Source organism: Patagioenas fasciata, chromosome 7 (assembly GCF_037038585.1).
Source record: "Patagioenas fasciata isolate bPatFas1 chromosome 7, bPatFas1.hap1, whole genome shotgun sequence".
Lineage (NCBI taxonomy): Eukaryota > Metazoa > Chordata > Aves > Columbiformes > Columbidae > Patagioenas > Patagioenas fasciata.
In genome coordinates this window covers 21723345-21737826 of record NC_092526.1, presented here as the reverse complement: position 1 = coordinate 21737826, position 14482 = coordinate 21723345, and the positions used below count along the sequence as shown (strand labels likewise).

The window sequence follows — 14482 nt, the reverse complement described above, 5'->3', positions numbered from 1 at the left end:
CAACTTCCCTCCCTGAGGCTTCAGCTGCAACACAGCCAATAGTATTAATAATTTTTCCACTATAGTGTGGCATGTAGAATACACTGGAGATCCCACAGACCTTGCACATAGCTACAGCATGCTCAGTACATTCAGATGATGCTATGTAATACTACCTTGGCCTTCTCAGTGTTTCCTGAAACATTTAGACTGTCCCACGATCATGCTATTTTATTTGCATTTTACTTAAAAGAATGACCAACTCAAACCTCACCCACTCAAAAAGCCCTCACTTCAAATCCCCAAAAAACCCTAAACCCCAGATACATAGTGCATTTTTCATGTCAATTTTTTATAACCAAGAGACCCAGTTCTGCTCACTGTTACGATTTTACTGACTACAGTCAAGTTTTTCATGATTTACATTCCTTCAATGTAAAATTAGTCTCAGTGGGGGGCTTAAAAATGATGAAACGAAACTCCTGATTAAACAACCAAAAATAGTTCTAAATAGATTACAAATTCTTTCACTTAAAATCCTGAGTGACAGGATTCTGAAATTAATGGCATACATGTGTCAGTATCATCACGTCTGCCAATGACAACTAGTTGAAAGTCCACAGAGCATTTCACACTACATTATGTAGCAGCGGTTTTGTTTTCCATTTAGAAAGGAAGGTTTGTTATGATGGAATCAAACAGGAAGCTGAGTTACACAGAGAGAAACAGCTGAATGCCTTGGATTGATCTCTCTCACTTGCAGAAAGTGAAGTGGCGTCTTTGGTTACAAGACATCCAGATCTTGATACCACACCTTGTGTGAAATTCTGTTCGTTCTTTACCATAATATTTATTCCACTCATGCTGGAATATTGACTTTCGGTGAATGAAAAGATAAAAAGCGTCCCTATTTCCAAATTACCAATCATTATTGCTTTGCTGTAGCCATTATATATTTTTAAACAATATACAAATAGGAATTATATTAGATCAAAGTTAAAATTATGCTACGATGTGAAACCACCACGGAGAGTAAGATAGTTCCCTATATTTAAGCACCTTTCACTTGTAAGTGCAAGACATCGCATAGAGACTATACTCTAGGGCTGAGAGTGAGGCAGCTTAGAGTATTTTCAATAACCAAGTCTGACTCAAAGAAAACTCTACTCTGAAGCAAAGATCTAAGTATATTGTCTGCGGCTTAAGTGCTTTGACATGATTATGGTCCTGATAGCATTAAAGTTGGATCACTTCTTTAAAACTCCAGTTAAACCTTCACCATTAATAAAGTCACCATTAGTTCAGATTTCGTTTTTACGGTGATGAACCTCTAAGTATCATCTGTGTGACGACAACCACAGAGTAACTTTTTGGGAGTAATGTCTCCCATGCCCACAATGCCCCTTACTAAAACTTGTCGGCATTGCTGTCTGAGGTGGGCAGCAGCCTTCCTCTTCACCAAGAAGTAACTTAACACATTTCATTATCTACTTGCCCTCCATCAGCGCAAAAAAGTGATTACCTCTATGTGTTTCTCCAAACCCGACACAGCTACATTCACCAAATCACGTTTTTACGACTGGTTTACCAGAAAGAAAGAGAAAAATGAGTAACATAAAAATAAAACTACATATTACATGGAAAACATTCAACATGAGTCATTGACTAGTGAGAGTCCAGCTTGAAACAAACCAGGCCCTTATTTCCACCAGTTTTGGAAATATAAAAGATTAAGTAATCTAAAATCAAAGACTATATTGGAAATGGCCTATTGACTTTTACAATTATAGTACAAGTTCCATTACCTCAACCTCAGATTGTGGCTACAGACACTGCAGATTGTGTAATTCCAGATCTCTCAGAACCATGGCAAATTTCTCAGCCCCTCACAAAGTTTCAGGATTGCAGACAATCGTGTGAGGTGCAAGGCATAAATTGAACATAATCACGAGACATACACATTCTTCCACAAGAGAATGTTCATGGCCAGAGACTGTTTGAGCATTTTCTTACTTGTTCAAAATGTCTGTGTTAACTTAAAAATTATGTCATTCCCTGGTCAACGCAGAGATACTATTAGCTTTCCTTCCACAAACATATTTCCTTTGCACCTCCGAAAATCTGTCATATTTACTTCTGAGGCAAAGTTACACTGGTCAACTCCCTACGAGGCACTCACTTCTCATAATAATTTCAAACATTCTCACTATCTATCTCATCTAGGACATTACCAATACTTAGCCTCTGGAGATTGTATTATTATTTTAATTCTTCCCGTACTGCTTTATTCTGACTAGAGTAATTCATTTCTGGCTTAATTGTTACTATTGACTGGACTCTCCTCTCTGCCTCAACAATAAAGGACAATACCAGGCAGTGTGTCACAGCAGAGACACTGGAGAGAATCCTTGGCTTTGCTGCAAGCCGTGCCCCAGCAGGGTGCCAGAGCCCAGCGGAACACCTGGGCAGGCAGAGCCAGCCCTGCCAAGCTCTGCAACCAGAGCCCATGCACGCACTTCACCTGCACCGCACACAGTCTGCCCATGCTGCTCAGTCTTTCTGTGACACAGTGCAAAGGCTTACGAAGTGTAAAAGAGGGTTTTGTTTCTGCATTAATTACAGAGTAGAGTCTTCGCAGGATCTTTGTGGAAATTTCCTTCTCTATTTTTCCTTTGCCAATCTACTACTGAGAACAGGCAGCCTGTGCTTTGGACAGCTGGATAACATGATGTGAGTGAATAGTCTGCTTGATTAATACAAAAATATGTAAACCCATATCAAACAGTTTTTCCCTTTTGTGTTCTGTCCCACCTTGACTGCACTAGAGCCTCACCTGCCGAGGTCTCAAGACAAATAAGCAGCCTGTCCTTCCCTTTGGGCTCAAGCCGGGACACAGACTCCCTCCTCCAACAAATATCAACAGTGCTCTGTAACTGGGTCACAGACCAGTGCAGAAACCTGTCACATTCCCTTCCACAGTGGCGTCTGTGTTCCAGGTCCACAGCCCTACCACCAGGCTGATAGACTAGTTTTGCTTGTAATGTAACTTAAAGAGAATTCAACACCAATCTATAGCATCAGAGAATGATGTTTCACTATGAAAAATAAGTCTTCGTATTGTTTGGACCACCTGGTGGACAGCTTTTTTTGTGTGAATAACAGCTTATGTAGTATAGCCTCACATTATAAAATACGTGCATTTTATACATGAATTTTAAGTATCTATAGATATTATACAGATATTATATGGATATATATCTATAGATATTATAAAATACATGTATTTTATACATGCATTTTATCTGCATGTATTTTATACATGTGTTCCTATTGCAAAAATGTATTTGTTGTTTTACTTGGTTTTAACGATAGGTCTATACATACTCTCTTCTTAAAAGTATACTTCTCACAAGAAGACTGAGTACGGATTGAGCAGTGTGTGAAAGCATCTGAATTTCTGGATGCAAGCTATGTTTTTAAAAGCACCCAGGGAAGTTATTATTCTTAAGCAGGTTTACTTCCTCAATAGTTACTGATTGAAGCGTGATTTACATGATCATCTATCTGAACATTTTCAGGCTTAACTAGGAAATTCCTTACTTCTCTGTATTTGCATGCTTTTTCATTTACACGTACATGTTTCTTAAACGGTTCAGATCAATGTTGCCATTTATCTATTCTTCAAATTCCGTTCTATCACTTCACATTTTTTTGAAGTCTCTCTAAATTACTGGGTAATGGTTCTGAACCACATGCTTGCTAAGGGTGTAATTCTGACAGTTTTACTCGCTGTAATTGTTTTACCTCAGACACAATGTCTTTGATTTCAAGGAGACTAGCTGCAGGGTCATATACAATATCCAGTGAGAGTAAGGGTGACAGATTTGGGCCCTGACTGCTTTCCTCAAGAGGATTTGCTGCAATTAATATATTTCTGTTTGACAGGTTTATTGTTTAACATGTAATAATTTAAGATAGTAATGCACACATCCCCTGTAGTCCCATGCTATGGATTCAAAACCCATATGGACAGAAATATGTGAAGAGAGAATAATGGATTTCTCAACCTCCTGTGTTTACACACTATTCTGCTTTTAGCATGGAAAACACATTATGCCTGTGTAGAAGACTAAAAACATTGAATTTCATTATTTCCTGTAACACAAGGATCTCCATATAAATACCTCTCTTCTTACCTTTACATTGTAAATTGTTTAACTGAGCTCTGTAAAGTTTAAACACATAAATTGCAGGATTAAGGCTCAAGTATTCAGATAAATATTTGTAGACTTACAATAGGAAAGGTGTCTCATTAAATATATAAATAGAAATGTTAATGTATGGCACAAAATTATAAACAACTGATTTTCAGTAACAACCTGAAGATTAATGTAGTATCATTTATCATTCGGTTCTAGTTACAGATATCACACTATCAGCCTACCTGTGGAAGGTAATATATGATCCAGTATTAAAGTCTATTTTCATATATTTGTATCTGCAGGGACATGACTACAATAACAGAGAAAAGTATTCTGACAGGTAAGGATTTCCTAGAATATTCAGAGGTAAACCAGTTAAAACTCAAAAAAGTCATGATGTTCTACTTCAAGTTTTTAAACTGTTACTGACCGTGGCAAAAATAACATTTCAGCAAATAAAATAAACACCTTGCATAGATTATAGAATTATTGCAGAATTTCCCTGTGTTGCTGACTGAATTTTTGTGTGTGTGAACAAACGAGTTGTCTTTAATTCTGCCAAACATGAGAGATTTCAGTACTATCTTCTACTTTTCAGGCTGGAAGGCGAAGGAAAGCTGAAGCTCTTGAAAGCCAAGCTGATTTCATTAAAAGAGTGTTTTGAGATTATTAACCACATTTTTAGTAGGAATCATATTTTAAAAATATTTCTACTTCTGCCTATGTATTGAGGTACTTAAGGGCTTTTTTATATTTCCAGGTTGAAAATGTGTAGAAGAAAGTTAGTTCCTTTATGTTTCCTGCCTTCCAAGGGATTGTTAAAAGACTTCATCAATATATAAAGCAACTAAGACGCTGACAACATGTAGCTTATAAATAGTAAATGAAAGAGCTCTGTTACTTTACTATATTTCTTACCTCCTTTTTCATGGGATCTTGAGGGACTTGACAACTGATGGTCTGCAACTGACTGGGATTGGCTAATTGACGGTGAATCATTCACTTCGAACGAGTGTTTTAGAATAAATGGAGATGCAGAAATCTCATCCAAATCCTTCTGGAATAAAGAATGCTGGTTTAGGCACATATGAAATGTATTGATGCCACTCTGCAATTATAACTTATAGGTGTGATCTCACAGAGAGCAACTTCTGATTTTCTATGACTCTGTGAAACGATTAATGCAAGATTTAAGTTACACAAGATTCTTGTGGCTTTCAGCAACATCGACTTAGCACCCATGTCACAAACACTTGTTTACTTTTTCCATTTAACTTATTTATCCCCTTTCCTCATGCAGTTAAATCATAGCATGCACTGTATGCTGATTTCCTCTCATAGTTAATTTGTATCTTTGGAAAAAAGCTATAGGAAGGTATTAATCTGCTTAACATTTCTAAGTACATCATCCAAGGGATTTTGTTTTTTTAATCTTACATATGCTCAGCAGAGTTACTGGCAAAAACTGTACATTTTCTCCATTTCATCCTTTCAACATCAAATGGTAAGCAGCAAAAATTGGATCAGACTTCAAAGACTATGCTGTGCTCCAAGTCACAGAGCGACTCCTCCATTTCACATATTGAATTCGAGCAGGATATCAAAGTGCTACCAAAGAACCTCAGGTCCTTACTAAAAAAGAGGCTCTAACATCTGTAGAAAGTGAAGTGCACAGACAAATCACCTCAGGGAGCAGCTAGCATTTATTCTCAGCAGCAAATTTCCAGCCTTTTGATTCTCTTATTCACTGTACCTCCCTGTCTTTCTACAGAACTAAAGTTCTTAGCAAGCAGGCTTTTGTCTCAAAGACTTCAAAACATCACTAACGGTTTCATGTTCAGATGGATACGCCAAGCAGTCGTGAACACACTGCAGAACTGTGGACTCAGGAATTTGAAGTTATAATGGGGTGTTATTTTAGAATATAAACTTAGTATTACCTTTTTTGTTTGTTTGTCAAGGAATTCAGGCACCACCGGAGAATGCTGGCTACTGGTTTGCTGCCTAAAAGCAAAGACAAATAGAATATGTAGTTTAAATAGCGTAAACTCTTCATTCTTATAAAAGGTTTACTGGCATACACATTGTTTTGTTGGTTTTCCCTTTTCCCTCCTCCCCCAATTTCTAAATATGCACATACAATCAATTCAGAGAAAACACAGACCAGTCCCATTTCCTCTTATAAGGAAGTGCATGTTATTAAACACAGTAACAGGGTATGAGCAATGAATTTGTCATTAAAAATTTGTGGATATGTGCATATGTGTAAAATTAGTTTATGAGAATTCTATAAAACTGAAGTCATGTATTAAAATTAATTTGACAAGATTTTGCATGAAACTTTTTTTTTCAGAGCTGTGAAAAGCCATTTTCACAGAATTCAACCTTAGACACTTAAAATTTGACAGATGAGGAAGAAGTAAAACACATGGCTTTGTGTTCTCCTAAAGCCGTTTGGGTTAAGCACAGAGCAAGGAGTAAGAGTTCTTAGATTCTTTGTCTATATCTGTTATTATTTTAACATCACATTATGTCACCATACAAATATTAAAGGCCAACTCCTGCTCTCATTAATGCTAATTAAAGTATCATAAAAGCCTTCTGTGGGCCCTTATCCTTGTTGGCAGGCCTTTGAAGTCAATGGAACTCTTCAATAGTAAAGTCCACCCAGACAGAACTTGCTCAAGAATCTTTAGTTATAAAAAAAAAAAAAAAAGCTACCAATTTCATGTGATGGATAAAAAACCCTGATGTCCATAGATTTTATTTGATATGCTCATGGTCCTAAAACTGGGACTAAAAGCAAGATTTTTTGATTGTCAAAACACGTCTCAGCCATTGCATCATTACCCTCCAACTCCCTCACAATCTTTCTGAAAGTACAATTGAGGGTAGTTGTATACCTACTTACAGATGAAAACACACAAAATATAAATTTCTGTCATAGATTTTGGTTTAGACATATATATCATAGCTATTTTTCTCGCCCTGTCCTCTTGAGAAAGGGGAGTGACAGAGCAGCTTGGTGGGCACCTGGTGGTCAACCCACCCCACTGTCGAACTGGCAGGGAACGTGTCAGAAAACAGCATCAACTGGAGATGCTGGGCACCTTGAAATCAGTCTCTGAGCTATTCTGAAAATCTGGCTAGTATGCCATATGAAAAATGGAGTAGCAACGGGAGGGCGGCTCAGCAGTAGCGAGTTCATATGAACCTATCAGTGACGCTAGTGAATATTTTCATATGTGGCATCTGAGGCTGATTTTGACGTGTCCGGTATTTTCAGGTATCACTGAAAAAACTGCTGGTTCTCCAGTTTCTGAAAAATTTTATTTTCCACATTTGCAGGAAAGCAATGTTTGGGTCAGAGAGATGAGATCCAGTCAGTACACTTACCTGGGAAGGATGCAAATAATTGAGGTTCATGTGCCTGGTTTCAGGCAGGCAATGTAACAATTTGTTGCTGAATGTTCAGCTACTGAGCTATAACACACCTCAGCCTTCATACATGGACTGTCTATAAATCACTCAATTAACAGGAAACATTGACAAAAAGAGAAACATTGATTCTTAGGGTCTGTCTACACATCTGCATAGTGTACAGCCACAGTGTCCTTAGCACTGAAAACAGTCAAACCATAGCAGTGTAAAACTAGTAGTGCAGAATAACTCATGCTGGAGAAAAATAGCTAGTTTTAGAGTAATTCTGGCCATTGGGGGTGTAAGTCATGGAACTTAGACTTTCATCATTTAAATGCTTTTGAAAATGTTAGAAACACTCCTAGATATTCCACTAGCAAAAATACAGCTCATTTTGCAGAAATAATATATTCCTGAACAGGACAAATTTAATCCTTGCAGCATGGGTAGATGAAAAATTCCAAAGGGGCGGGGTGGAGGGGAAAAGAAGATGACACTGAAAAATTCTGCCCAAATTTCCATTTACAGCTTTATAAATAATGAGTAAGTATTTGAACTCATTAAATGTAAAGTAATTAGAAGCTCACATGACAGCAGAATCAGGCCCAATGGGTTCCACTGCATGCCACAGGAACTGCAGACTTCCTATTTCCATCATAACCAATAAACTTGATGTTTGCTATGATTCTAAATAGGAAAGTGAAGCAATTAAAGGAAAGCAGAATGTCTTTATATCAGCTTTTACTGTGGAAAGAAATGAAAATTCATAATCAAAAGATGACATACAAGAAATTACAGTGTGGTCTTGACAGAACTGACATTTTCCAAGGAGGAGATCATGGAGCAATGTGAGAAAGGTGTAAGCAATAAATCACCAGGACCTGATGGCATTCATCCAAAGGTTCTGAAAAAACTTAAGTTTAAAATATGGAGATGTGACCCTTTCAAGTAGCTATCCATGAAAAACGGAAGCACACTAACATAATGATGATTTTTTTCTTTTCCTTTTAATCAAAAGAATCCAAAGAAGGTTTTTATTTGACTGAGCGAACCTCACTTTAGCAAGAGACAAGCTGCAGATCAAGTCAAAGAAAGTATAGTAGAAGATAGAAGTGTTTTTATATGGAACAGTCCAATTCACATTAAGTCAGTTTCTGAACTGATCTGTGCTCATGTGACCGGAATAATATTTATTCTTCTCCCTCAGTGATACACAGATATTATGTTTACATGCTAACCCATCAGTATCCATGTAGGCGAATTGATACTGCATGCTATTTCAATGGGCCCTCAGTTGTTGCAGAACACTCAGAAATTCATATTGTTCATTTTTCAGGTTGCATGTAAAGCTGACCCAAGGAGAACTCCTCTAGAACAATTTTTATACTTACTCCCTACATTGATGCAGTAATGCCTGCCGGCACTAAGATGCTATAAAAGTGTCTGACTTGCAATGCCAAACTCACTGGCACAGAGATCCTACATTTCAAGAAGTCACTCTGTATTTATAAATCATAAAAACAACCTTGGCCAACCATCCAAGCCATCTCCATTTTCAGAGAAAAAAACAGCTACACATACTCAAATTGTTTTTGTCACGTTTGTCTAAGCTGATTTTTAAAATTTACAGTGACAGAGGTGTCAGAACTTCCCAAGGTAACCTACACAGGACTTAACTCAGTTGACCATCAGTGAGCTCTTCTTGCTATCTAACCTAGTTCTCCTGTGCTGCAATGCAAGCTCATTATCTCTCGCCTGATGCTCAATGGAGAACAGTTTGTTCCTTTCCTCTTTGCATCAGCCTTTCATGACTGGAGAAATGATACATGTACCCTCAGTTTTCTACATCCCTTAGAGATCTTCCCTTATCACGGTTTATAGAGAAGTGATAATCTTCATTGGTGAGGGACTCGCTCATTTTCTTGAGGTGCAGTGTCTAATATACTACACAAACTGAGGTCTTGACAGTGATGAGAAAATGTTATACTGCATGTATGAGGTAGTATACACGCTCATTGCAACTACCAAATGTAAACTTTGGAGCAGGGTGCGATTACTGACTGACAGTCATTTTGTGGTTCATTACAGTTTGTATATCTCTACTTCATAAGTCGTTAATAAGTAGAAATAGACCCATTTCTGGAACTTGACTTTCAGATACACACTTCCTGTAGAACTGAGAAACACTCATAGTTATTCTTTGTCTATAACTTTCCAACCACCTAAGATGGTATGCCTGAGTTGCTTTGTTCAGGCTTTGTTATCTGATCCTTTTTACCTAAGTCTTATGTGAATGTCAGGAGTTTTAATAAAATGGATGGGTTTTGACAGCCTATGCTGACCAAAGCATGAACATGATACTAACTAGCTAAAAAGAGAAAGATGTAAGGAGAAAAATCAAAATGAATTCATCTCAAGAGTGTAAACTGCTGTTCATGTCAGGAATTTTCTAACAAGCATCTTTAACACACAGAGCTCCATAAGGAAACAAAAGAGCAAGCGATACTGACACACAGTTATAGTTACAGACATAACTGATGTGTAACAAAATCACTATGTGGAAATGACACTTTCTGCTGTACTACATAGTGTAAGGCCACTCATCATGTACATATAGATAACTTATATTGTGATATTTAGCAGTCAGTGAGCTATGGTTTAGTGAGCTAGAGGAAAAAAAGAACAATACAGGAAGTATTTGCCAGGCTAAGTATCAGAGCAGTATTATTTATCACAATTTTCATTTTGGAGGGAAATGGATAAGAAGATGGTGGAACATGCAGGTTACAGATGCTTTGATGATATTCTAAAGGGATTTAAAGATACTTGAGGATGACAGCGCTGTCTGAACATGAACTATGTAGCGTAGATTAAGGTCCTTAGTCACTGAACTGTAGATTATCCTGCTAAGAACAAGAACATTTATCAAAAATATATTCACTAGAGATAAGTCAGTCTAATAAGTTAAAAATTACAGGATGTTTCAGAAAATCATTTCTCCCTTCTTCACAGATTATTCCTAATTAGCTCAAGAGATCTCTAATACTAACTTGACACTGTAGTTATACCATTTTAAGATACAGCATCTTGGATTTCATGCAATAATCAATTGTAAAATGGAGGCAGACAGGAGGTGAAGTTGATGTCCACACTGGCCTCGTGAGAGAAGGGACCCGGTCACACTTGTCCCTTCTCTGCTGCCTGTTGGGCTCTCTGCGGAAGGACAAATCTGCCATTCAGCAAGCTTATAAAAAGGGCTCTGAAGGTTTTTTGCTTTCCTCATTTGAATTTAGTCTTGATTATGTTTGGCTCTTTAAAGTCCTTCTAAAGTTTTGAACATGCTACTTTGGGAAAAGGTTTGATTGTGATCTGGTTCCTTCACGCCACACAGGCCTGCAGGCACCTCTCAGTGGCTGGTGATGTCGAAAAAAGGCCTGGCAAGTGTTGCATACACCGACTGGCTTTTGAGGGGGTAATCCAGCCCTAGCATCAGTCTCCCAGGTGCACATTAATCCCATGACCCTTTTATTTTTTTTGGTAAGATGAGTCACAGGCAACAACTCCACAGCCCCGTGGAACTGAACGGAAAAACATTTTTTCAGTGAGATAAAGCTATTTCGCTGGTAATTATTATGATATTTTCCTATACCTATTTCTATTCCTACCAGAGATATTTGCCAATTCTCAGCGTGTCTTTAGTTAGTTTAGTTAGTTTAGTTTAGTTTAGTTTGACCTGGAGTACCTTTAAGCTCAATGTTCATTTTCCAAATCTACCAGTTAAAAAAAGAAACAAAACAAAAATAAAATAAATTAAATGAAAAGAAATTAAACAAAAAAACCCATGCTATTATTCTATACTTCAGTCCCACAGTATGTGAAGCCACAGTGAGGCTGTCTTCTCTAGGGACAGATTACCAGCTACTGTGTTGAACATTTGCACTATTATCCAGCAGCTTTCCTGCTTCCTACAAGTTTCCTGTATGACTGAACAGCCATATGCTTAAAACACAACAGCCCAGTAACAGCTACATGTAGAAGTGAGGCTTGATTTACGGGAAGTTATCAGATTTAGTCCTAAGATTCTGAACCTCATCTGTGAAATGCTAAACATTTTCAAGTCTCACTGAAATCACTTGCCTCTGAGGCTACTGCTTATAAATTTATAGGACTGGGCAAATAATCTGCAATATTTGTTGGGGTTAAATTTGAGAACTGCCAGGAGTAAAGGCAGCTTCACAACTCCAGGCAAAAGAAGGTATGAATTAATTTATCTGTGCGATCGTGCATAGCAATCAGGACTGGGTGCAAGACCTGAATGGCCAATGTATTTTACATGGGCACCTTCAGGCCAGATACCTAAAGGCATTTAGACATTGATTTCAATAAAATTTCAGTGGCTGAATATCTTTAAAGGCCTGTATATTTGTGCTTCATAGAGCCCAAATTCACTGTTACTGAACCATGAAGTCTTTGTGAGCCTCAAGGGATGTACAATCAAGCAAGATGTACCTAATCCAGAAAAACACATTTGTTTGGAAGCTTATTTCCATTGTAAATAATTATAATTCGGGATGTCAAAGAAAACTGATGATAGTTTATTAACTCTTGATTTTAACCATCAGTGCAGACTGGAGAAAAAATGACCATGCAATCATCAACAGTTCTAAAGAGATCACAAGACACACACCCCTGAAGTACTTAACAAATAGAAGGAGCTGCATGCACATAAAGGGAATAATAAATTAAGAAACTCATTGCCCCAGTGAACAGTGAGTCAACCCAAAGGCAGAGCTATGATGGTAAACTGCAGTGGGCTCATTCTTTATCCTGAAAATCATTACAAAAAAACTAAAAAACTTTTTTATTATTTTTTTTTTATATTTAGTCCTTGTCCAATGGCCTGAACCCTTTCCTTGCTGAAAACAGAATACTGAAAGGGAGAGATTCTGATGCACTACTAACCTAGAGAATGCAGGTGGTTACACCTAGACAAAATCCTATAATCACAGAATCACAGAACGGTTGGGGTAGGAAGGGACCTCTGGAGGTCATCTAGTCCAACCCACCTGCTGAAGCAAGTACAGTAATACACCAGAGCACATAGCAGACCTTATTCAATCTCAATCAACCAAAGTTAGCATGGGAGTTAACATAACATCATGAGCATATACAGAGAAAGACATACCATTTTGGAGAAATTAACCATTAATGAAAAAAAACCACCAAAACCTTAATGGAATAACAGCATCTAGTTACATTCAAGCAAGTCGCTGATATTCTCAGAGAACTCTTAAGAGGTGTAACAGAACTTGCATTTACACTCTCTATAGGAAACTTATAAAATAACAGATATAAGAGCTAGAAGAAGCACTGAGATGTTCTTATGCCCATGCCACAGCAAGAGACCTCAAAACTCTTAGTCAATGGAACTTGCTAATCAAAGGGATTAATCCAGCAAATGCAGCCACCTCTCCTAGAACACTATTGGAGAGACAGACTTTGACAACAGCTAAAGACACGACAGATCCCTCCTGCCTCTCATACCCAAGGAAGTGTCAGGGGGACATTTGTCTGGAGTTACTCCATTGGTAAAAAGATTAAAACACCCTTCCTCTACAAAGAGGAGGGCACCACTATTGCGGTTTACGGTATTCCTAGGCTTTCTGCCAGTGACTTGTCCATCTGCTTTTTACAGCTCTTTTGTCTAGTTCATTGCTGGTCTGCATGGAGCTTTACAGACACAGAAGGATAACCCTCTACTCTTGAGATTGAATAACATGTGCCACAGTCAGTTCCAAAATGCTGAGCACCTGCAATGCTGTGCACAATCTATGGTATTCTGGGTACTTTTGAGAAGGGCATAGAAACAGGACAGCAACCCAGGACAAAAAGTACTGCACATAAATCTAATTCTACTAACTGGGAGAACACTGAGATGACTAAGTTGATGAGAGGACTAGTTAACCTACAGCTGCTCATCCCCAGAAAATGGCAGATTCCCTAAGAGCTGGTTGGATCATGATGCGCTTGCTCCTTTCAGATCTTATTGTGTGGAAAATGACTTCTGTTAGACAATAGACAGCAAAGGATTTGACTCACCAGTGCTCTTCACAGCCAAAATCAGAAGTAGAGCAGCTGCTTGTAAGCTGAGGATCTGCTACACAGCCAGTGCTGCTTTTCAATCTTCTGTAGTTTTTACGAACAATATATCCCCTGAAAGCTAAAAAACATAGTTGTGAATCAGAGAAAAATTCTGCAGAACCTGAAATGCAGACTGGTACCTGGCGCTGCAGTGCCCCAACTTCTACTGAGCCAGGGGACAGAAAGAACACTTAGCACCTCACAGGGGTGACTGCAATGTTCGCAATTTTTACAACAGCTGGAAATTATACAGTGCCTTACACTCTTACTGTTATAGTGACCACTTGGCATAGCCCAGGCAAGGAAAATTCCTCAAAATGAGGACACGCCTAATTTAAATAGAAATGTGTTAAAATACATATTAGAAATTCACTCCCAAAACATTTTCTTTAATAACAGCTCCGATGATTTGAATGAGTCAGAATTTTACAGAATCAGAAGTTTTACCTGCTTTTATTTTGGGGCATGGGAGTGAGGAGCCAGGGACAGATATATTCACTTAAAACTAGAAAAATTTCTAGTTTTCATAATAAAACATTTGAAATACTTCTCATAAAAATAATCAGGGAAAAAAAATCTACAGAGACTGCAACTTATGCCATTAATAGAAAAAAGAGTAGAACACAACAATCAATAGAAACACTAAATGAAGTAGCAAGCATGCAGTGAAACAAAATGGCAAAGAAAATGGCAATGAATAACATTTTGAAGGTATTTACACCCTTTATTTCCATGGATTG

The 14482-nt window shown here is 37.8% G+C and overlaps 1 protein-coding gene across 9 annotated transcripts in view; it reads right to left on the bottom strand.

The window, feature by feature from the left end:
• The window catches only part of MYO3B (myosin IIIB), a 237898-nt gene that overhangs the window by 79814 nt on the left and 143602 nt on the right, over nucleotides 1-14482 (bottom strand). For 5 of the 9 annotated variants that reach the window (XM_071811050.1, XM_071811051.1, XM_065840996.2 and 2 more), the window contains exons 31-33: nucleotides 13701-13821; nucleotides 6122-6185; nucleotides 5100-5238 (exon numbers count right to left, since the gene is read on the bottom strand). In XM_071811050.1, coding sequence (XP_071667151.1) covers nucleotides 5100-5238; nucleotides 6122-6185; nucleotides 13701-13821 — 324 coding nt within the window. Of the gene's footprint in view, nucleotides 1-5099; nucleotides 5239-6121; nucleotides 6186-8204; nucleotides 8289-13700; nucleotides 13822-14482 lie in introns of those variants that run through there. The other 4 variants (XM_071811052.1, XM_071811056.1, XM_071811057.1 and 1 more) reach the window with 4 other exon arrangements.